This window comes from Notolepis coatsorum (genome assembly GCF_963971535.1).
Source record: "Notolepis coatsorum genome assembly, chromosome: 14".
Taxonomy (NCBI): domain Eukaryota; kingdom Metazoa; phylum Chordata; class Actinopteri; order Aulopiformes; family Paralepididae; genus Notolepis; species Notolepis coatsorum.
The window spans coordinates 37,284,212-37,309,052 of NC_140178.1; the positions used below are offsets into that span (position 1 = coordinate 37,284,212).

The 24,841-nt window shown below is 42.6% G+C and overlaps 1 protein-coding gene across 1 annotated transcript in view; it reads left to right on the forward strand.

Moving 5' to 3' along the window:
* Positions 1–24,841, forward strand: part of fbxl20 (F-box and leucine-rich repeat protein 20) — a 50,826-nt gene that overhangs the window by 6,961 nt on the left and 19,024 nt on the right. The window contains exons 2-8 of the mRNA XM_084329864.1: positions 5,708–5,769; positions 8,578–8,632; positions 8,774–8,848; positions 12,921–13,015; positions 15,301–15,369; positions 23,374–23,469; positions 24,513–24,639. Coding sequence (XP_084185990.1) covers positions 5,708–5,769; positions 8,578–8,632; positions 8,774–8,848; positions 12,921–13,015; positions 15,301–15,369; positions 23,374–23,469; positions 24,513–24,639 — 579 coding nt within the window. The remainder of the gene's footprint in view (positions 1–5,707; positions 5,770–8,577; positions 8,633–8,773; positions 8,849–12,920; positions 13,016–15,300; positions 15,370–23,373; positions 23,470–24,512; positions 24,640–24,841) is intronic.

The window sequence follows — 24,841 nt, forward strand, 5'->3', positions numbered from 1 at the left end:
GAAATTGAAACTGTTTGGATTGAAATCTTATTTGAAAGGGCGAAATCGGTAATCTATAGACCGCCGGAACAGAGTGGCTTCTAGGCTTGGGCGGTATGACTTTTTTCATACCGTTATACTATGATTGCCTAATACCGCGGTGCACGGTATATGACGGTATGACTTTCATTCATCAGCGGGGGGGGCAACCCAACCCGAGTTACCAAGTAAACAAATCATCGTCAGCTCTCAGAATGGTAGTCCCGCACCGGTAGAAGCCTGCACCGTTTTAGCGTTAGCATCTAGCCATGGCAGACTATTTGATTCCTTAAGGGCTAGAAATTGCCTGGGTTTTGGTATGCTCCCGAAATGCTCCCGTTGTTTGGCTACTTCTATGTGCAGTGAAAACTACTCGAATGATTTATGACCTAGTCATTGATTTAGTTCAGGGTAATCTAAGATTAGCCGCAGAGCTAACGCTAGTTAGCGTGAGCTAACGCTAGTTATTCAAGCTCAGTAGCTCACAGAGAGAGATAAACAGCTGACAGCGGATAGTACAGGACGGTACAAATACAATAAAAAGGCGGGTGGGGGCTGTTGTGTAAACCTTGTACTCTTTAGTTCACATATAATAAGAGACAGATTATTTGCTTGCTCCACCAGTGCACCACTCGACAACAACACACACCAACTCTCGTCACAACGCTTTACGGTATTTTCACAGCACTGTCGCAACATTACCGTAAAACATGAACACCGTTGTGACCCACTCGCTCCACTAGAGCGGTCTCGCCCTCTGCTGGCGCATGTGTGCACTACACTCAGTGTGTGCACTACACTCAAAACTCTGTTTCACTGTTATAGAAACTGAAGCGCATCTGTGATTTTGACGGTGACGGACGGTATTGAATCAATACCGTCGGTATCTCTAAATACCCCGGTATACCTTAATACCGTCATACCGCCCAAGCCTAGTGGCTTCTATGACACACTTGATGGGTGTTTAGCTGTAGGTGGAGGTGTAGAAAATATTCGTATTGGGGACTGGAACACAGATATGCTACGTAAAGCAGCACCCGTCTTCAAGGCCTTCAGTAGGTTTTGTGATCTGCACAGCCTCAGCCAGCTAATCACCCAACCCACAAGCGTATGTGATTCAACACAAACCACCATTGACCTCATTCTGACCTCTGACAAGTCCATGATCTCCAACAAAGGGGTGATAGCATGCGGGTTAAGTGATCATTATATGATTTTCTGTACCCGCAAAAATCTAAAACAAAAGGCCGGCTGTCACAAAACAGTCACATCTGGACCTCAAAACCTCTAGAGAGGCCTTTAACCAAGAACTGGAGAGCATGGACTGCTCGAATATGCAGTCACTTATTCCTCCGTAGTAGCCAGTTTAATTTGCACCACCAAGCACTGCTTAAAAGCTAGCGGTGGGTCCAAAATATTTCGGATATAAATTTCAAAGGTACCCAGCGTTCCATTAGGGTTTCACACACGGCAGGGTTTGAAAGCTTGGCGTTGCTAATAAGCATTTTAAATAATTTTTATAAACTGGTCAACACTGCTCAAAACGGCTGTATTTCCGTATTTGGTTGCCTGATGCGCCATCACAGCGCATGCGCATCATGCACCCAACGCCGGAAATACAGCAGTGTTGACCAGTTTATAAAAAAAATTAAATGTTTATTAGCAACGCCGAGCTTTCAAACCCTGCCGTGTGTGTGTGTGTGTGTGAAACCCTAATGGAACGCTGGGTACCTTTTTGAAATTTATATCTGATATATTTTGGACCCACCGCTAGCTTTTAAGCAGTGCTTGGTGGTGCAAATTAACCTGGCTACTACGGAGGAATAAGTGACTGCATATTCGAGCCCCTGGCTTTCATCGCAGTCACGAAAGGGGCTAGTTGGTAGAATGTGTCAACATTCGTATCCAAGTGCATCTATGAGGAAGCTATAGCGACCACTGCCCTCCCTGTTGTCTGGAGCTGTTAACACCACCATGGCTCTCTTTATTTCTTTCTTCCTCACTTGAGGTGTAGTTTAACCAACTGTCAAGTTTTCAAGGCAGCATTTAACCATGGGCAACAACCCCCCCCCCCCCCCCCCCCAAACATTCCATGAGAGGCAAAGATAGGGCCCAAGTGAGCACAACTCGGTACAACTGAACAAAGTGTCTGGCGCGGATCAAAACAAACAGAATTACCGGCACTCGCAGATCAATAATCTTCTCATTTATTGTGGGGAAGAAGTGTTTCAGCTAAAAGCGTCACTGATGATCATTGATCTGTGAGTGCCAGTAATTCTGTTTCTCTTAATACATAATGTGAAGCCTCATCAAATGCCAAAACAAACACATAGCTATGACTCTTGCAATCTGGACTAGGTCTCCAAAAAGAGTAGAAGTGAATGAGGAGCTACATCACAGGAGTAATGTGGGTGTTGAGCGGATGACAGGGACAGCGGTGGTCGGGTCGCTAGCTTACTTGTAGAGACAAGGTAAGACAGCTGAAACTACAAGTTCTACTAAAGTGGAATATCCCTTAGAGTCTACAGTGCAAACCGGAGGGAACTAGATACTAGACATTGTATCATTGGTCCTGTTGTGCCCTGTGTGATATCAGCCGTATACATACTTAGAACATCATTCGCCCACCTACTCTAATCAAGTAGAGAAAGATTCCTTACAAATTATGGTGACTCAGTCCTGAGTGCCATGGGACACAATTTTCTATAATGTAAAGTATTTTTACATTATTGTGTGTGTGAAACATTTTACTTAGGGCTCAATATATAGCCTGTTAAGCTGTAGCCCTATTTTCAGAAATTTCGCCTAAAGGTACATGCCTAAGTAAATGGAAGATTGCTCCACTTCTACAAGGTCAATTTGCATGTTCTTGGTATCTAGGAACATCTAGGGACCTGGGGGTATTAATTTCCCAGTGTCAGAAATATTGTGTCTGTTACTAGGCTTGAGTAAATTGTAATGAAAAAAAGGAGAATATAAATGATATATTTTTTTGCATCTGTGCCGGTGAATAACACTATGTTACAATTGTGAGCAAACCGAGCTTGCTCACTGAGCTCATTCACCACCTTATTGAGATCAAGTGTACAAAAATTCTAAGCAAATGAATAAAGGGAAGATGATTAAACAGAAGGATTTGTAGATACAGTAATAAATGATATTTTTACTTATAAATTCATATTTGACCTTATTATGGCCAAATCATACATCTATGGATAGGGAAAAGGCTCCTCTTTCCAATGGCAGGGTTACATCTGGATTTAGTCATTTCCTCACTGTTTTACGATAAAAGAGATATATAATTAGCATTTTTCTTATTTTCGCTAAATCTTACAAAACATCGGTAAAAATGAAAATATACACTTTGACTGCTGTTTTTTTATCCACCTTTTCTCCAAATTTTCTATTTTTCTCTCATCCCAATTTCATATTGCCAATTCTCCCCTCCCCTGTCTTGAACGTTGCTAGACTATGCCCCCCACTGGTCGGTTGTAGTGAGGATAGAAGCCTTGCGTCACGTGTCCCCTCCGGTACACGAGGAGGCAGCCTGTCGCATCTTTTCACCAGACAGCGCAGACTCTCAGTGGCGAGGAGTAACGCGTGGGAGGCTCACGCTGCCCCCGATACTTCCTGTTTCTGCTGTGCAGGCGTCACCCAACCGAACTGTAGGAGTCGCTGTCCACAACATCCAATCCCCACCCATCGACTTCCACCCGCTGACTCTGCCAAATATGCAATGCTGAGACTGGGATTCGATACCGCTACGCCACCCAGCCGCATATTTGACTGCTGTTTTGATAGGGTTATGGTCTTTACTCGTGGCACTTTCCCCCCCCCCCCCTTTTTTTTTCTTTTTTTTAATAAACATTACCTCTTAACTCTTTCAGTGCCACTCACGAGATTTCTCGTGTTTTTTTATAGGTGGTTGCTAGCCACTCATGAGATTTCTCGGATTTTTTTTTTATTTTTATTTTTTGCGATCTGAAAAATTATTGCATCACCCGAGCCTACCCGAGTATTGCCGAGCTGCGCCGGTGATCACTGTGGAAAAAAGCGCCCCCTGTCGTCTCCCAGATGACATAAGTGATTTTGGAATGGACTCAATGAAAATGAATGGGGAAAAAAATCCGGTACTCCACATTTTCCAGTTCACTGATCCAGCCGGGGTTACTAGAGTTCATTCTGGAGCCTCAGATCCCCGCGGATCATGGAGATCCACTGTGTCGCGTTGGATCCATACACGTATCGATTTTTTCGAATAGTGATCAGGAATTGGAATATACCAGTTGGATACCATCTGATGTCAGGTAAGGACTCTATGTTATCAGTGGTAGGATAATCAGAGTAAGTTTGATGAAGTTATAAGCTGTTTTGTGAAATGTCTTCTTTCGGTTTCAATGTAAAACTCAGAGAGGAAATCAACGAGGCGATTATCCGCGCGCGGCCGTAATGTGCGTGCGTGCACGTATAATATTGATCATCTAGCGTTTATTTGAAAACGATTCATAAAAAGGCCGACGAATATCAACGTTGTGGAATATTCCACTATAAGACGATTTTCATAGAATGCTCCAGAATGAGCTGTTTTTTATATCAAAACGGGGGCTTTTCTAAATGCTCTGAAATGGCAACGACGCGATAAAAAAACAATCTGCCTTCACAGCACTGTCTGGAAAATAGTCTTTGATAATGCGATGGGCAGATTAGACACATAGCCATAATTTAAAACATAGATTAGGCGATATTAACGTTAACATTGGCGCGGATGGTGGCATTCAAGCGGTAAAATGGAAAACCAGGCGTGGCACTGAAAGAGTTAACATCCAAGGGCCCACATGTGGGCCCTCATGAAGACGATTCGAGACGCGCCACTTTGCTGACCTCTAGCGGCTCGGGTGTGCATTTCTTTTAATACAATAATATAGATAGAATTATAGCCCTATTTGCTGCCTGTCAATTGCCCTTTCAGGTGACAAAATCCGTTCAGCGGTTCTCGAGTTACATGCCGATATGTGAGGCGTGCGCCAAAGTACACATTACCACCCCCGACCTCCGGGGGCTCTAGCTCCGTCAATCATTTGGTGATCTCGAAAATGTTTGGACAGGGTTGTAGCCAATGAGTGTGGCTTTCCAATGATACCCCATGATATGATAATTGGGGATCTAATATGGTCTCTATTGATCGATTTATGATAAAGAAAAGCAGGGTCCCCCAATTGGGGGACCTACAGGCTTAACAGGTTCTAATTCAATGCTTGTGGGTATATATTGGGGCCCCCCTCTATGGAATGTTAATGTTGGCTAGTGTTTCTGTTCAAACACCATGCCTTTATTTATTTATTTGGATCCCTGTTGGCGAATAAAGGAATGAACGTGTTCATACGCATTCAAATAACATGAAAACGGAGCCGAACGCGTTCCCAAGAGGTGACAGACAGACCGGAAGGAAGAGGCCTATCGCAGCAGTTTGATTAGAAGACGCACATTACCTCCTCCTCCATGTATTCTCTCACCCTTCAGTGTTTTTTCAAGGCTTGACATTGAATCTGTATCAGCTGACTTGGATGATCGTTGTTCTTGGTTATGTACCGGGGGTTGTCCTTGGAGGGAGCCCCCCCAGCAGCTGTGATGAGACGGAGCCGGGGGAGTCTGTCAGAACTGACGTTGTCCTCTGTTTCTTCCCTCCCAGATGTTCTCAAACAGTGACGAGGCGGCCATCAATAAGAAGCTACCGAAGGAGCTGTTGCTACGGTGAGTGACTTGAAACACTTCCACCTTCCAGACTACTGAGAGACTATCTTTAAAAATAAATGTACTCAACACTCTTCACAGTTCACCCTACCTCTGCTCCTGATCAACATACAAACTCACACACACAAAGACTAGCTCTGCTCCTGATCAACATACAAACTCACACACACAAAGACTAGCTCTGCTCCTCATCAACATACAAACTCACACACACAAAGACTAGCTCTGCTCCTGATCAACATACAAACTCGCACGCAAAGACTAGCTCTGCTCCTGATCAACATAACAACACACATATGCAAAGACAGACACAAATACACTCTTTTACAGTAACTGACATTTAGCAAATAGACAAAGCAACGAACAGTTGTTCTAGAGACAAAGCCAGTCACTTTCCTTTTGTGAGTTGATCAACTAAACCAATCAACCAACCAGCCAGCCAGCCAGCTAGCTAGTCGGCCACCATCTGCAGCTTTCCGTTATGCCCCCCCCCCCCCCCCCCCCATGCAAAAACTGTAATTAAAAACAGATGCTTGGGGCTATAAAACATTAAAATCGATTCCAAAAAAAAAAAAAAGCCTGGGCCTTGCCAGCCAAACTGCCTTCAGCTGATGGTGCTGACTCTGCGTTGTCTGGCCAGGTGGAGAGGCCTGATTTACAGAGGCTTGTGAGTTTAGACTGGGCAGGCCTCATTGCCTCCCTGTACTCACTCTAGACTAGAACATGCTTTTTTTTGGTGCATTATAGTATATCATAATCCATCATATTAGCCAGTCCACAGATATATCCTTTAAAAGGAAATGGTGCACCGGGACCCCTACTTTGAGTAAACATCTATCCTGTCCTGTTAGCAGTGTTGCGTTGCTGATTGGCTGACTGGTTGCACGCACGCTAATGACGCCACGTGCACGCGCGCTCCCGCTCATGCGCATAAATGTTCCCTCGCTTAAGCACAGACTAAAGACGGTGCCTAATTGCCTCTACGAATGGAATGTAACACATTTCATTCACAAGTTTTGTGTGAATGTATGGGGGACACACCTGACGACCGGCGCTATTGATATGCACAGTAGCCAGGTGGGTACTTAGCGAGTTGGCGCATCAGTCGAGTGCAGCGCATTCCTGTGTGCAGTGCACGTGCGTACACGCGCTTCTTCTGCTCACAAAAGCATGGTTGCACATCGTGCAACCCTGTCCCATAAGCAACGCATCCCTGCCTGTTAGTGGTCATTGGTCAAACACATATATTAGCAGATTCCCTCACACTCTTGTGTTGTGTATAGAAGCTCTGTTTTCTTACTGAAAAAGCGGACCATTTGGAGCATTTATAAGGCTGATTACTATGACCACACATCCACTGTTTATAAAGTCTCATGTTGTGAAATGTAATGATTTGGTTTATTATAAAATAATAATGCAATTAACACTATGATCGCCGAAAACGCCGGCACTCGTCATTCCTAGCCATGCTCATTCTGCCGAAGACGCCGTAACTCGTCTTTGATGTCAATATTTCATCTGTCATCGAAATCATATTTCCTTTCCGGAGCCCTGAGACACACTGCTGATCTCCTCTCAACTCTCTAGCGGTTCAAGAGCGCCATCTGGTGGCCGATCGGCAGGTCGCCAACCGGATATTAACCTTTGAACCGGTAGTGCTCATCCATATGTGGTCCGGCCACTCGCTATCGTTAGAGAGACTCCGTCTTGATACAGTGAACATCGATCGGTGCAAATAACTCGGAAAAACAACATGATTTGGACGTATATAATATTATACAACCTGGAAATGGATCGGGCATTTCTACATCCCATAATAGAAAAAATTCTGTTCCACGCTCATCTGCCAGCGGCGCGAGGAAGCCACGGTAAGATTCAGCGTTATATTCTAACGTGTTCTTTACTAACTGCTCTGATGAACATATGACCCACTCTGGATGAATCATCTAACGCTGCCCACGGAATTATAAACGATCCCCCGCCCATCCGGTCATCATCAGATGATACGTAGAAACTTCTAGAAGCACGTCCATTTGAAATTTTTTATCTCGCACAGATTCCTACCAAACTGTATTTGATCATCAATATAATGCATTTAGGGCTATAAATCACGTTCTGAAGAAAGCTGCAGAAAACGATAAAAACATACTTATACTTTAGACCATATTTTAGTATGAATATGTGAATGAAAAAGTTTAACGTTGCTACACCCTGAACAATACATATAGGACATTGAATGGGCCATAATAATGGCAATTTAGCAATATAATTTAAAAAGTTATAGCCCTGCAAAGAAGGGGAACTTCTCCATGTTAAATAGGGCTGGCGAGGGATGGTAAATTATGAATTTAACCCCGGCGATTAAAGTGTTAATGTACAGGGCTAAAACAAAGTTACTCCCGGACTGTGTGCAAAGTTTTTTTTTAATACTTATAATAACTTGTGGAGCAATGCTGATATAATGAGTAATTCGCTTTTGGTTTTCCAAAAAATATTTGTATAGCTATTTTGAAGGTTACAAATGTTTTATTTTGTATTTTTTGGGTTTTTTTGGTTTAGAGTCTTAATTTGATAAGATTATAGGAGAGGCCTATATAAGCATTATGCTTCAGCCTGTACCTTTTCAGTCACTGCCAAAATCAAAGACCGTTGACAGTCTGAAATGATTGTGCATATTGTATTGTGAGTGATGAATGAATAAAAAACGACTACTACTACTAGACACCGGGTTGGGTTGGAGACCGAGTGGCGGGGGGTTCTGGCAGCGGGGAGTGCAGGGATTCTAAACCATCCCTGTCTGTCTTCCAGAATCTTCTCCTTTCTGGATGTGGTGACACTCTGTCGCTGTGCTCAGGTCTCGCGGGTGAGTCTGTGTTCATGGTGTGTGTGTGTGTGTGTCTGTATGTACACATGCTTGTTTTAGTGTATGTGCCACTGTATGTGTTGTCGAAGTTTGTGAGAAATGTATATCTTGACCCTCTCGTTTTTCTCCCTCCTCTCTCAGTCCTGGAACGTTCTGGCCTTGGACGGCAGCAACTGGCAACGGATTGACCTCTTCGACTTTCAGAGGGACATAGAGGTCAGGGAGGCCCCATATATTTATATTTTCCACACACACGCATATATCTGTCTGAATATACCGCAGGGTTCCCACGGTACCTGGAAAACATGGAAAACATGGAATTTATTTTTTCATTTTCCAGGTATGGAAAAGTCATGGAAACTGACAAAGTGAACACTTACATGGAAATTGAAACAGTTGTCCTGGAAAATGTTATTGGATGATGTGTAAAATAGTAATCAAATGAAACTATTGAGCACATAATTAAGATGAGTTTATAAAAACCCTTTTACATGTGAACAGCTTTTAGTGTAGATGGAAATGGATGATCCTGTGTTGTAGAGCATGCTCTTGGCATCATATCTGATATATTGGATGTTGGTGATATGGACTTCCGGAATAATAACCGAGAACCGTTACTCGCGATCTCAATAGAACGGTCAAATACATGCATTTCCCAGCCAACACAGGAGCCTTGACATCTACAGTGAAACTTCTTATGCAAGTAGCTGTGTTTTAACTGTGTGGTAAACCTGGGTGTATTAACGTTAGTTAGTAAGCAGTGCAATCTTGCTAGCTAGCAGCTTACACTAGAATTGTTGAGGTAATTTTTACCTTGCTTTTAAAATACTAGAACTATGTTTGATCCCCATATGTATTATTTCACTCATTGACTTTTCCTAAAACCGTGTTATTCACCACATTTAGGGGAGTTTGTTTTGAATTTGGATTCATTAATGATGGTTAGCAATCACATGCAGTACAAACTTGCTAGCCAACATTCAGCTTGCTAACTAACTAGCTTGCATTGCTAGCTAACTACCAATACATTTTCACATTAGGCTGTGACATTACTTCTATACTAGTTGACATGACCAGTCTAGTCTTGTTCTACTTTTAACTATTTTGTGATTTTTCATTTTTTTTTCCGTTAAATAAATTATACTAATAATAGGAACATTTGGGTGAGACATTTTTGAAAAATCATGGATTCATGACCATTCAGATCTTCAGACTGTAGAGAGGAGGAAGAGTGGAGAGGGGGGGGGAGCCAGGAATGCACAGAAGGAAAGAGGGAGGAGGAAGAGAAGAGGAGGATAAGAGAGTAGAGGATGACGGAGGAAAAGGGAGAAGAGTGGAGAGGAGTTGAGAAGAGTAGGAAGAGAAGACGGGAGCGGACACAAGAGGGGAGGTGTGGAGAGAAGAGGACAGGATGAGATAGGAGAGGAGTGGAAGAGGGAACATATATCAATCCCAGTGCTCATGTGTCTCAAAGTTCCAGTTGTTGTTCATCTACAGCAGGGGTCCCCAAACTTTTTCCTGTGAGGGCCACATAACTTTTCCCTTCTCTGGTGGGGGCCGGGGTCAGTTTGTAACAGAAAAAGTGTGACGATCGCAGGGGTGCCTAAACGTAAACATTTATTGTTTTCCAGAAAGCCACACATAACCAAATATTAATAACCCTTTCCGGGATCTTCACAGAAAAAAAAGTCGGGAAATAAATAACACTATTAATGAAATAAATAACACTATGAAATAAATATACAGTACCGCTACCTACAGACCACCTAGCTCTAGCTCTGTACTATTTAAAAGCACAGTGCAGGACACACTCAAAGGTTATCGCACCTCAGAGATGGCAGTGGACATGTATGACAGGACAAAGGCCATATGTAATGGCCTTGGGATTGAGGAACATACTACCAGCCAAAGGAGGAAGCAGAAAAGGATGGACGAGTATGTAGTTGAGTCATCTTGTGGCACAAGCTCAGACCTCAGCTCAGGAGATCAGCTGAGACAGAGACTGTTCTATCCAGTCGTCGACAGCATGCTGCAAGAGCTTGAGAGCAGGTTCTCATGAGTTGGAGAACAACTTATGAGAGGCATACAGGCATGTTATCCAGCCTTAGACCAGTTTCTCTCAGTGGAATTGCTGCAACCCCTCGCCACACATTACAATATCCAACTACTGCCAGAGGAGATCACAGTTGCAAAGTGTTTCCTGGCCAGGACAGGCAGAGATGCAGTCCCTACTATCCAAAGTGTCTTTCCCTCCTGGATGATAATAATAATAATAATAATGCATTTTATTTATAAGGCGCCTTTCAGGACACTAAAAAAAAAAGGTCCACAAATCGGTGAAAGAAAAATGTATAGGATCAAATGAAAACTACTACTTACTAAAAATGGATGTTTAAAAGTACTAAAAACAAAAAGAAATATATCAAACACTAACAAACATTCAGCACCGACAATGGGGATGCTGCCATCTTAACACATTGCCCGCCGGGGGTTATGCCCATCTCATACCCCTCTCTGCCAGCGCTGTAAGTCTATGGAGATGTTTACCTTCTTTGCAGGGCTATAACTTTTAAAATTGTATTGCTATATTGACATTACTATGGCCCATTCAACATCGATTATCTATCGTTCAGGATGTGGGAACGTTATACTTTTTCATTCATACATTGTTGTGTTAATACCTTCTAGAATATAAGTATGTTTTTAATCTTTTCTGCTGTAATTCCAAAAACGCTAGTTATAGGCCCAAACGCATTATATAGATCATCGATTGTCGTTTCCCCCCCATACACGCTACACTAAAAAACTCTAATGTATATGATCGGTATACGTTATGCTTCATCATGCATGGAGGAAAGGGGGGGGGGGGGTCTTTATAATTCCCCGATCATCAGTAAATGCTTTATGTAGGTTGGGTGGATATATTGATCAGATGGTTTGCAAACAAGGAAACTCACAATCGGGTTGAAAATAACGTTATATTCCTCTTACCGTGGGCCAATGAGACTGGCGGTGAAAGATCCCAAATACACGACGCCGATCGCCTAGGTCCATTTCCGGTTTGTATGTCGCAATAAACGCCGAAATCATATCGATTATTAAGTTTAGAAAGCGATCCATTATGTATGTCTGTCGGGAGTCCTCACAACGATATGTGACTGCCGGATGAGTTTCATCGATGCACTGATGGGCACATCCTGTTGGCGAGTGTAACTCGCCCGACCATCTACCAGGCGGCGGTATTCAGGGGCCTATAGATCTTCACTTAATATGGTACCTGGAAAATCAGGAGGTAGCATGGAAAATGTTTTCAAGGCAAGCGTGGGAACCCGCATACAATCCTTCTATATAACTACTTATACACTTGCATATAACTCTGATGATAGCATGTACAATAATGCTGTATATACCATATATATTAGTGCTGTCAATAGATTAAAGAAAATGTACTAATTAATCTCTAAATTTTCTGTAATCTAGATTAAAAATCGCATTCTATTTAAGACCGAAGCTTGTAACAGATATTTACTTGAGTAAAATCATGGAATTAATGTAGAATCAACACAAAGAAATTATATTTAGATTTAGAAGACTATTTTAAAAATGTGTTCCATCTTGGCATCTTCATGTCAGATGATTTTCAAAAAGGTGCATGAGTCAATGCAAAAAAAGTACAAGCAAAGATACTGCTGAAAGTTCAGAACGGTGAAAAATGTTCACTCCATAGATTATTCTAGATAAAAAAAATGTAACGCTTTAAATCATTTAAATTAATCTCAAGTTTAAAGCATTAACTTTGACAGCCCTAATATATATATATATTTTTTTTACTGTATATCTATCCACATATCTGTACATACCTGCATATAATCCTTTTTTACATATCTGTTAGATACTATATCTATCTGTACATATCCCTTACCTACTCTTACTAGTTACATACATGCTGGCCAGTATGACTACTATCATAGTGTCTTTATACCTGTATCACTCACTACATATTAATACTACACCTCTGTACATACAGTATATCTGATTAGCGCACTATACTCAGTAGTTCTCATTTATATGTTTTATACCCAGTTTAATCTCTTGTACATTGTATATCACTGTTGCACTTTACTGTTACATTTGCACTCGGGTTGGATGACAAACTTATTTTCTTTGTACTGTACTTGTGCTGTTACATTTTAATCTAATCTATCATCTCTCTCATCCCTTCCCCCCTCCTGTTTCGAAACGAAAAACTACAACCAATCTGACAGGTTCTATGTGTTTTTTTTTCCAGGGCCGAGTTGTGGAGAACATCTCAAAGCGATGTGGGGGTTTCCTGAGGAAGCTGAGCCTGCGAGGCTGCCTGGGGGTGGGAGATAGTGCCCTGAGGTGAGGCTTTCTGGGGACCGGCGCAGCGGGGCTGCCTGGGGGTGGGAGACAGCGCCCTGAAGTGAGGCTTTCTGGGGACCTTCGTCTCAGGTCCTTCGTTGCTTATTATCGTCTTCACTGGGATCATTCTGGGATGAAAGGATGATGTCATGGAAGACAATCCCATCGTCTCTGAATCGATGAAAACCATATTATCAACTCGACTGGCTCAGAAAATCGGAACTACTCGAGGGATTATCGTCTGAATGTTGCAGAGTTTCGGGATGACACTTCCACTTGCAAGATAATGATGATTTAAGTGGGAACTAATGAGGAAATAAACGTTTGCAAACTATTGATTAACCATCAGTTACTCAAGTCTCAGCATAGGGAAATACTTCCACGACGGTTTCACATTTGGTAAAGAGCCGCACCTATTATGTCACTCTGGAAACTGTGACTTCAGTGTCCATGTTTACGCCCATCTTCAGTTCAGGCATGACCAGTTCACACTGGAATCTGATGTTGGCCACGTTTTCTTAAATAATGTGAACAGCCAAACACAAATAGATCTGATCTGAGCTGCTTTTTTATATAGCGCTTTTATCCAAGTAAGTTGTAAGGAAATATATTGTGTAACTTTTAGGTTAATTTACACGACTTCCTTGAATCTCTGGAACATGTTTTTGAGGTTTTTCTTTTGCAAAGAAATTAATCTACCAGCACCTCTGTCTTTCCTTGTATTGAAGCCACCATTCTTTGGTGGTTGTCTCAACACACCACATTTAAAATTAATTGTTTCCTTCCCTGCCTGGCTACCCCGCACCCAAGAGTGAAAAACGTGTACAAACTGTGCAGTCCATTCGGTAGGCAGTGGTCCTGGCTCCAAAAAGCTAAGCTAATTGACTAATTATAGCTAATTTATTGCTTGTGTCCCCCCTGTGACATCACAGCGAGCATTCTTTCTGCACAGCTTGTTAATCTGAAGTTTTCAAACCCCGGCCAGACGGCAAGGCGCACCTATGTATTTTCTCCCAGATAAAGACTAGGCAAGACTAGTTTTCCATCATATGTCCCTGTTAAGATGCTATATCATTTATATTGACTTCACTAGAAAATAGTCTTGAATTTGACTCTGAAATCATAATTTTCTATCTGATTACCTCTAATTCTAAAAGTTAACAAGATTGACGAAGAACCATATAACTCCATTTTAAGATGTGTTGTGTTCATTCATAGTTAAAGTCGGTAGAGGTTGAGTACTTTATTATCAAAAGGTGGTAGGTTAGTGTTGTGTTCATAGTTAAATACAGTAGACATTGAGTAATGTATCACATTCATACTCCCAAGTGATTTGGATTGACAACAACTACTGCAAATACATGGGCTGTTCAAAAATATTTCTAAATGGAGTTATATGGTTCTTCACTTGTTCCCATGCTTTTAAAAATAGCTGTTCATTAGCTATTAGCTACTAGGTACTTGGATCATTACTGACCGATCTCAAGCTCCGCCCCTCTTTCCGTGATCCTCCAATCGTAGATGTTGCTTAGGAAAGCAACAGCTGTGATGGGAGAATCAAGAAAAGATCGGGGTTACGTCACCAATGCAAGAGACTGCGTTCTCGACTCCCGGAGTCAGCATTGCCTTGGCTTGGGCTGATCGCTATACTAACTCGTTTGGCTGGGTTAAGGGGAGGGAAGCCGTGGGTGGGAAACTGGCGTTGTGGACAGTGACGCCTACAGGTCTGGGCGTTTGCTCAGCGGAGGCAGGACTTGAGGAAGGCAGTGTGACCTCCCACGCGTTACACTTCACCACCAATGTGAGCCCTCGCTGCCAGGTGAGAAGAGAGCCACTGGCTGTCGCCGCACGTGTCGGAGGAAGCGTGCGGATACTTCAGGGTTCCCTTGTACCGACCAGTAGGAGAACATGCGCACAACAACCAGGTAGGGGAGGGCGGGGGAATTGGCACAACGACTAAATTGGGATGGGGAGAAAACAGAGAAAAATCGGAGAAAGAGAGATAAAAAAAGAAAATATCAGGGTTTGAAATAGGTCAATTTGTCACCCCTAAAGTAAAGTGTTACCAGCTTTTTTAACATGTGATTTTGCATAATGTGAGTACGGTAGATATAATGATGTATATTGAAAAAAAGATTGTTGTGATATTGATTTCTTACCCGGTGTGATAGGACTTGTGGGAATGATCCATGGGAGAGGGCGGGGGTGGGGGGTGTATGGTTAGACATGCTCTGAAAGTAAACATACTTAACTGCCAGTGTGCCTGTGTTTGTTTGTATTTACAGGACATTCTCTCAGAACTGTAGGAACATTGAGCTGCTTAGTCTGAATGGCTGCACCAAAATCACTGACAGGTTTGTACATTGTTCCTGTAACATGCCTACCAACACATCCACCACACGCCACTGCCAAGAGGCAACATTTTCTTTTGTGCTGTAACTGGTGATTAATCATTTTGCAGATGATTTTGTTTGTTAAATCTATTTGCATGCTGTGCAGACAGTCTTTTTCTTTATTGTAGTGCATTGTGACTGTTTTAGATGTTCAATCTGAAAAATAAACAGGTATGGTATAACTATAATAACTAGACCTGTGCTGTCGGTGACTGTGGGTATATCCCTCAATCCACCTTTTGACCACGCCCCTAATCCGAGCAGTTCATGTTTTTATTTTTATGAGAATAGTGCCACCATGAGGCACTTCAAAGGTCTCCTTGCTATTGTATCTATATCTCTAGGTCGTCCTCGGATGGGCCCTCCATCGGTGCTTCCAGTCATCTCGATCCTCCATGCATCTGGCTAGCTCGCCGGTGCATTCTGTTCCCGCATCTCTCCTGAGTACGTCCACGTAGGTTAATGTGGGACGTCCTCGTGATCGATGCCCGTGTGTTGGTTCCCACAGCACAAGTTTGCTGGTTGGCAGCTCATGGTGTCTCTGGCAGTGACCTGCCAGCCTCATTCTCCTGACTGCCACTTTATCGCTCACCTTTAGCACCCCCCCATACAAGTTTGCATTAGTGACATGCTCATCCCTGTTGATGTTGAGCACCACACGCATCATTCTGGTGTAGCACCCATCCAAGGGCTTCTGCAGGGTGGGCTTCAAGGTCCAGCATTCACTGCCATACAAAAGGACCGACTCAACTGTTGCATGAAAGAAGTTGAGCTTGATTTGACGGGGGAGGTTGGATTTCCACACACTGGTCATGCCGTTCAGAGCCCTCCACGCAAGCGCCTTCCTCCCTTTAAGGTCCTGCTCGGACGAGTTGACCCACGAGCCCAGGTATTTGAAATCACAGACTTCCTTTAGAGCAGAGCCTCCTGTTGTCCTTAGAGGTGGATGATCCGGGAGGATGTTATACATTATGACCTCGGTTTTCTTGGCATTTAGCCTAAGGCCAACCTTGGCGCACTCCGTCTCCACTCTGCACAGGAGTTCCTGTGCCTGCTCCACGTGGTCAGAGAGCAGGCTGATGTCGTCCGCGTAGTCAAGGTCTGTTAAGACTATGGCGGGGTGTCGTCTCGATCTCCTTGGGGTTATTGTGAGACCAAGTTCCTGCTCCCGTCCATTGATTGATATTGTAAGGCAAACATATTTGTCAAGTTTGGTGGAAATCGGACAGTGCAAGTAACAAGTAAAATGATTTCCTGTTTACCATTTGATTGGATTGTATTGGATCTGGATTGGATTGGATCTGGCGGTTATATGTCTTGGCCTATCAAATATCTAAATCACACCAAGATGTTAGTCCCCAGATTCAACATGGCACATTTGGTAAAAATCAGGTGAACAGGCTGGGGGGAATAGGAAAAAAGTGTTTTTTCAAGATGGCAGAAATTCCAATATGGCACACTTCACACGTCCTTATGGCAAAGTAGACTCATTTCTGGAATCCAGTTTCATGACTGTATGACTAATGGATCAGGAGATAAACTAATTTCAAAATTGGAGGTTCGGCCTGATGGTGGCGCTAGTGGAAAGATCATGGGGTACCAAAATCAATAGGCTTCTTCCTCTAGGGGTCATTTGCACAGCAAATTAGAAAAGATTAGAATGAAGGATATTCAAGATGCACAAATTCTAAAATGGAAAGTTTGACCTGATGGTGGCGCTAGAGGGAAGGTCATGGGGTCACCAAAAGGTCACGGTCACCAAAACCAATAGGCTTTTTACTCTAGGTGTCAGGAATGTGAAACAGCCTATCTTAAAAGATTTGAATGAAAGATATTGGAGGAACATTAAGCTGCTTAGTCTGAATGGCTGCACCAAAATCACTGACCAGTTTGTGCATTGTTCCTGTAACATGCCTGTCAGCTCAGCCACCCTACACCGCTGCTAAGAGGCAAGGAAAGGTCACGGGGTCACCAAAATCAATAGAGTTCATGTATAAGGGTACTGAATGTGTCCTGCGAATTTGAAAAGATTCTGATGAATTGTGGTGCTAGAGGTAAAGGTCATGGGGGTCACCAGAATCAATAGGGTCCATCCTCTAGGTGTCATGAATGTGCACAGCAAACTTGAAAAGATTGGAATGAAAGCTCTTTGAATTTCATGATCCAAAATGTAATGTTTGGACTGATGGTGGCGCACTGGCGCTACATGAAAGGGTCATAGGATTCTGTTGTTTGTGGATATTATAATATGGTGCGGAGAATCCAGATCATCAATGGAGGCGAAAGGCTTAAAGCACAAAGCTTTATGCCAGCAAATTATAGAATGTGTTCACTACACACACATTCAAGAACGGTTCCTTGGATTTGTGTACTGTTCAGAGAAGCAGAGGGCATATAGACCTTTTCGCTGTATATGTCAGACTCTGTGTACACGCGGTCAGAACAACGGGGCAGACTACAATATATTTGCATTTGTTAGCCATGCTAGCGATCTAAACAATCAATCCATGCCAAAGCTAGATATGTAAAAGGTGAAAGACTCACCCTCACAGCCATGCTGATTTGGCTAAATGACATCCAGTCGTTTTTGTTTGAAACAACTTTTAGTCAGGGGAGTGCCATGGTTTCTCCATAGAGCCCCATCATCATATTCTTTTAGCGCAGCAGCTCGCGCAGGTCCGGGGCAACTAAGTCATGTGACTCAGTTGGTATTGCTGATTGGCTCGAACACGGTATGCATGTATACAGCGAACAGGTCTATACAGTGGGGATTAAACAGTCCCTGACTGAGAATAGTGCATCTAATTGACCTGCGGTTGCTCAATGTTAGTTGAGTTAGTTGCAAGGGCACACAGTTACGCATGGAGATCCCGGCGCAGCTTGCATATACTTTGCAGGCCAATGTCTCCCTTATGTGTAGAGCAGGGGTTCTCAAACGTTTTTATACCACAACCCCATTTTATTTAGGATTTTATTTTGCAACCCCACACTTAATCGCGTAATTTCAACGTGGAAATAAGGTATCAAAATAAAAGCCCACGTTGTTGAACTTGATCATGCATATTTATTAGAAAATGAAATTACAGCACTGTTGTCAATGAAATGAATGAATATCATCAACAAAAGCAACGGAATTGTTTCTGTATTCACATTTATAAAACAAGGCATATTTAGCCAAATTCACGTGCGCGTTGGCGGAGATCCGCTTCTACTCTGAAAATCCGGCCTTACAGAGGTATGTTGATGTGAAGGGGACAAAGCTTTTTCAGCGCAGCATTACACAACACTGGGTACTCGTTCCGGACTGATATCCAGAACTTTGCGAGGACCTGTAGTGTCCAGTGTTCTATCAGCCAGTATCACCTCATCTGTTGGCTTGTGTTATCACCTCTCCATCCGTTGTCGTCGTGTAGTGTCTGCGTTGTGTTTATTTCTCTCCGTCTTGTCATACGATGGCTGTATACTCTTTGTCATCCCCCTTTAATGCAACTCCGTAACCATAAGTATTCAACACTGGACAGCGTAGTACCTTTCTTGAACAAACGTTGTTTATTACATAAACAAAGGCCTCAGATCAGATGTTATCAGATTGTATTGTCCTTGCTATCGTCTCTTCTGCTCGTAATCTGATGGAAACCAACTCTGTATTGTCCTTGAGAAAGTCTTTGAAAGAAAACTAAATTCATTATTCTAATGATCTCCTGTCACCCTGCTCGGATTTGTTATCCCAAAAGCCTGTCGTCGTGGTCGTGCCACGTCAGTCCTCCCCTCTTTTTCCCCGCGAGGGAGGGGGAAATCGCTTCAAAGTCTCTGATGGTTCCTCTCTTCTTGGGATTCGTTCCTTAGTCTGGCTTACACCCGGAAGAAACGTACTTTTCTATATTCTCGCCATAGCAACGACAGGCCCGGCCTCTCTTCTGTCGCTATGTGACACGCTGTCATGGTAACAACCTTTAACACTTTGAGTGCCACTCACGGCTTTTCTCGGGTTTACGACCCGACCGTTGAATGCCACGCCCCGAGTATTCTCGGGTATTTTATAAAAAAAAAATTATTAGCGAACTGAAATCATATTGCATCACGCGAGCCTACCGTTGGAGATCCAGGGACTGCCGGCGCTCAGATGTGAAAAAAGCGCCCCCTATTGTCTCCCAGATGGTAAATCACCCTTTTGGAATGGACTCAATGAAAGTGAATGGGAGAACGGATTTCTGACTCCACATTTTACTTCTCACTGATGCAGCCGGGGTCTACCAGAGTTCATTCTGGAGCCTCTGAGCCGCGCGGATCATGTGTTATACTGTACACACGATGGATCAATACATTTATCGATTTTTTCGAATGGCGATCGGAAATTGGAATAAACCATTTGGATACCATCTGACCTCAGGTAAGGAATCTATGTTATCAGTGTTAGGATAATCAGACTCGTTTTCACTGATATATAAGCGTTTATGTGATATGTGATATGGCTGTTTTGACTGTAAAAGCCATGAGGAAATAACAGCAGCGATTATCAGCGCACTGCACGAGCGTGCGTGCGCACACATATACTATCGATCATCTAGCATTTATTTGAAAACTATTCATAAATAGGCCGACAAATGACAACGTTCTGGAATATTCCAGTAAAAGGCATGATTATCAAATAGGCATGGGTTGTTTTTCCCCGGAAAACGGGTGATTTTCAAAATGCTATCAAACGGAAATGAAGCGATAAAAATACAATCTGCCTTGCCAATGTTGACTGGAAAATGAGTCTTTGATAAGCGACGGGCAGATTAGACACATAGCCATAATTTAAAACATAGATTAGGCGATATTAACGTTAACATTGGCCGTGGATGGTGGCATTCAACGGGGTAAAAAGGAAAACACGGCCCGGCACTGAAAGTGTTAAAGCTCATCTCTATATATCAGTTATAAACCAAATGTACATTGAAAAACACCGATTTCTTTCACCAGTGAACTTGACTTTCAGTAGCTCGTCACACGAAATATCGTTCAGCGCTTCCTGCTCAGACAGTGGCCTGCTGCGTCATGCGTAATGAACGGATCTTTGATCCAGTTGTCCAAATTGTCCGTGCTCTCTCTCCGAAATTGTTCAATGAGCCATTCTAGTGGCTACAGATGATGGGCTTCAAATAATTTTTTGCAACATTCTGTTCCTACAAAAAGCCATCAAGCAGGAAATACCCCAAAATCTCCGCTGATTATCCTGGAGTGCCACTAACGGAGTCTTAATCCAGCTCATTATCAGCACATTTCTCTGCCAATGGGTTGTTTTTGTCTGCAAGGAAAATCCACACTTCTTCTGAGTTAAAGGCGATTTAATATGCCTCGAGATAGCCACCTCACTTCAGTGTGGTATAGCAGCTGGTTATGCGCAGAACCCATTTCATCGCGGCCAACCGGCACAGCTTCTGACAACAAACCTATCCATTGCGAGTCCAGGTTACACACAAAAGACCAGACCCCCCCCCCCCCCCCCCCATGATTATAAATGTGCAGGATGTAGTGAGAAGTGTATTGGAATACTGTGTGTCGGCCTCCGTTGATGAAGGGGCGAGACATAGCAAATACACACCGCTGCCAGGTGGAAAACTCAATGATTTCTTTTTGTCGCCAATGCGCGACCCCACTGTCACCTACCCGCGACCCCACTTTGGGTCGTGACCCGTAGTTTGATAACTGCTGGTCTAGAGACATGAGGGTATACAAGATCAGGCGATTAAATATTTTTATTTAATAATTTGTTCACTAATGTAATTGATTTGGATCCAATAATTGCACACTATGCCACTGGTAGCCGTGTTGGAAAGCAGCCTATATTGTGCAACTTCACAAACTGGCAGAAGTACTTTCACTGTCAATTAACCTCTTAAGCCCTAGCCCTATTTTCAGAAAATCCACCTAAAAATACATACCTAATAAATCAATGGAAGATTGCTCCACTTCTACAAGGACCATTTGCATGTTCTTTGTATCTAGGGACATCTATGGATCTTAGGGAATGTATCCCCAGTAGGGTTGGGCATCGTTTGGATTTGAACTATTCCGGTTCCGATTCTCCATTTCGATTCCTGTTCTAAACGATTCTCGATTCCGATTCTTTGAGGTGCAGGTCAAAACAGGTCACAGCTTATTTCGCAGGAGATTTTTTATTTTTTTTTGCAAAATCTTGAATTGAAGTTAGGAACCGGTTCCTATTAGAACCGGTTCTCGGTGCCCAACCCTAATCCCCAGTGTCAGAAATATTGTTGTCTGTTACTAGGCTTGAGTAAATCGTGATGAACCAAAGGAGAATATCAATCTTTTAAAATGTTTTAATCTTTTTTTCCATCTTTGACGTGACCATGCTAAAAATGACCAGACATGAAGAATTGCCACTGAGCTCATTCAGCACCTTCTTGAGAGCATGTGTACAAAATATCTAAGCAAATTAATAAAGGGCAGCTGATTAAACAGGAGATTCTGTAGAGACGGTACTGAATTCTGCCACCCGGACACATGCAATTTGAAATATGATTATAGAATATCAGGCCTATAAATTACCTTATTATGGCCAAGTCGCACATCTATGGATCGGGCCAAATCTTCAATCTGGATTTAGTATCACCAGGCATGATTCACAAACCGTGAATGAAATTTACTGTAAGTACAGTTACTTTTTTATAATGTAAATTTCTCCGCCATTTTTCATCAGATTGCAATGCCGTTTTTTCACAGAAAGGTAAAGAAACAAACCGCGTTCTGTTTTTATGGCAATAACGTTCGGTTCAGGTTTGTGGTATATGATCCCGAAAAATAAGCGAAATAAAAAAGTTTATCTAAAAGTCAGATGATTGACGGGCTGGCGTGAGCTGGGAAGTGTAGTTAAATTCAAAAGCCCATCGAAAGCCCTGGGTCTCTTCTCTCAAAAGACTACACTCAAGTTAGGTTGCGCGTCAATCCTCGCCTTTTTCCGACTTCATGCCTTGAGATTTCTATAAATTCTCATATTTCACTTAAAACACTTGAAATCATTGTTAAAAAAACGTAGTGCTGAAAATATACACTTTGACTGCTGTTTTGACAGGGTTAGGGTCTTTACTCTTGGCTACATTTGGGGAAAAAACACAACATTAATTCATACATTCTGTAGCGATGGATTTATGGCATGATGTTATTGTCGGTCCGCGGGTCCGGTACCGCACCGCTCGGGCTTATGAGGGACAATTGGACATAAAACATCCGTCACCAAATCGTCTCCTACTATATGATGACAGGTTCCTCTTGTTTCACAGAGTGTGGCTCTCTCTTGGATTAAAATAGCAATTTTTTGTTGGATACACACACGCTCGGGTCTCCAAAGAGGACTAGAGTTGAGAACCACTGGCTTAGAGCAAAATATGCACCATATCGGAAACTCTGATGAATAAACAGATTTAGGCTCTGCAGATTGATCTAGGTTATTAACGTAGCACTGCAGCAAGAATGTAACTTCCTTAAAAGAAGTTTGTAAAGTGACACTACTTTTTAGTAGGGCAATTTCCCACTACAGTCAGGACAGCCGAAACCTGCCAAATGTTCTGTCAACTAAAAATACGTCTTCAATCAATATCTGAAATGAAGGTGAAAAAAATTTAAATAAATTTTTTAGTACCGTCTTTTACCATTATGAATCTACCTTGCCTATATTACAACCTACCTACTATGCTAATATGCCTTTACTACTATGCACTCAAGACTGTAGCACTCAAGTTCAACACCTGTTTGACGAACAATCTTACTTACCCTTAGCTGCCAGAGTTGTACCCTTCCTGCTGACTTGTTGTACAGAACCTGTAAGTTGCTTTGGATAACACCATATCTTGAGAGCTTCCCTTCAAGCTTCTCCTATATGGTGTCTGCCTATACATGATGAAGCTGTTGCTTTATCAAAGTGCAGTGTTGTAATCGAGCCCTCTCTCTCTCTCCCTGCAGTACATGTAATAGCCTCAGTAAGTTCTGTCCGAAGCTCAAGCACCTGGACCTCGCCTCCTGTACCTCAATCACCAACCTGTCACTCAAAGCACTCAGGTGAGCGGGACGAGTCCTTGAAAATGTATCTTTCTCGTCTTTTTGTTCCGTCTCTGTCTTGCTTTCTCCAATGAGGGAGACCTCTGACCTGTAGCGGATGGTTGCCTTTCTGTTGAACTGGTGAAATGATTAAGGGAATAGTTCATGCTGTAGGTGTGATGCATATATTACTGCAATTGAAAGAGTTTACACATAAACAGAATTTTTACTTAGTTATATTTCTCCAACAGACACTTTTCACACTGGAGTTTCTACATTTGTCATTCAGTTTCTCTTAAATGTGCTATAGATACAATGTCTGTGTAGAGTAGAGTAATCATAAAAAAGGTACAGAATAAAAGTATTGTTCCCCCTCCCCCCAAAGAAAATATTGATTCATGAATGTATAATAATAAAAAAAATAATCTGGTCCAAAATGTACAAACATGTTTTGTGGATGTATGACCTCCCTACTTCCCATAACCCCACGTGGAAGGCACCTGATTGGATAAATGACATGCTGGCGCTATCTATAGCACCTTTAAATGGCATCTTAGCATTGTTAACATTTTTCATTGAAACCATGGGACACACCTAGCTGCAAGCTTACTGCTGCTCGTAGTGCCCCATGGTTTAAATGAGGAATGCTAACAATGCTAGCGTGCCGTTTTATGGAAACTGAAGGACAGATAGACTATACAAGCTTTCTCCCACTGTGTGGCAACTAAAATGTAACCCTTTAAACTCCCCTAGATCCACCAGTGGGTCCAATTACACAATTATTGTAGTATAACCTGGCTTTACTCACAACTACTGCACACAGTTTTAAACCAAAGGAGAGATTCCAAGATATGTTATATATCATTATTGATACATCAATGATAAGGCATACTAACATACTAATTTACTTTACTCATAGCTTTTCATGTAATGTAACAAAGCATTAGAATCAGCAGATGGATTACTCACCGTTTGAATCCGTTTTAGGGGAAACAAATTTAGGCTAAATGAAGCAGGTTAGGGTTAATTTTTTCATATTACCGCGTCCTTCTCCTCACCTCCAGTGAGGGCTGTCCTCTGCTGGAACAGCTCAATATCTCCTGGTGTGATCAGGTCACCAAGGACGGCATCCAGGCCCTGGTACGATGCTGCCCTGGACTCAAAGGCCTTTTCCTCAAGGGCTGCACACAGGTACGTGGAAGGGCTTAACACGGTGTGAGTGAGGTTGAGCTGGAGATTCAATCGAAGGCAGATGCTGGCCTCAGACTGAGCATATGGATTGCAGTTTAGCACGATTATACTATTGTTTATTGTATTGCTGACTCTGTACAACTAGCCATTGAGAACCTGCAACTCTCATTTAATGCTCTGCATGATGTGCTTATTGGGCCTC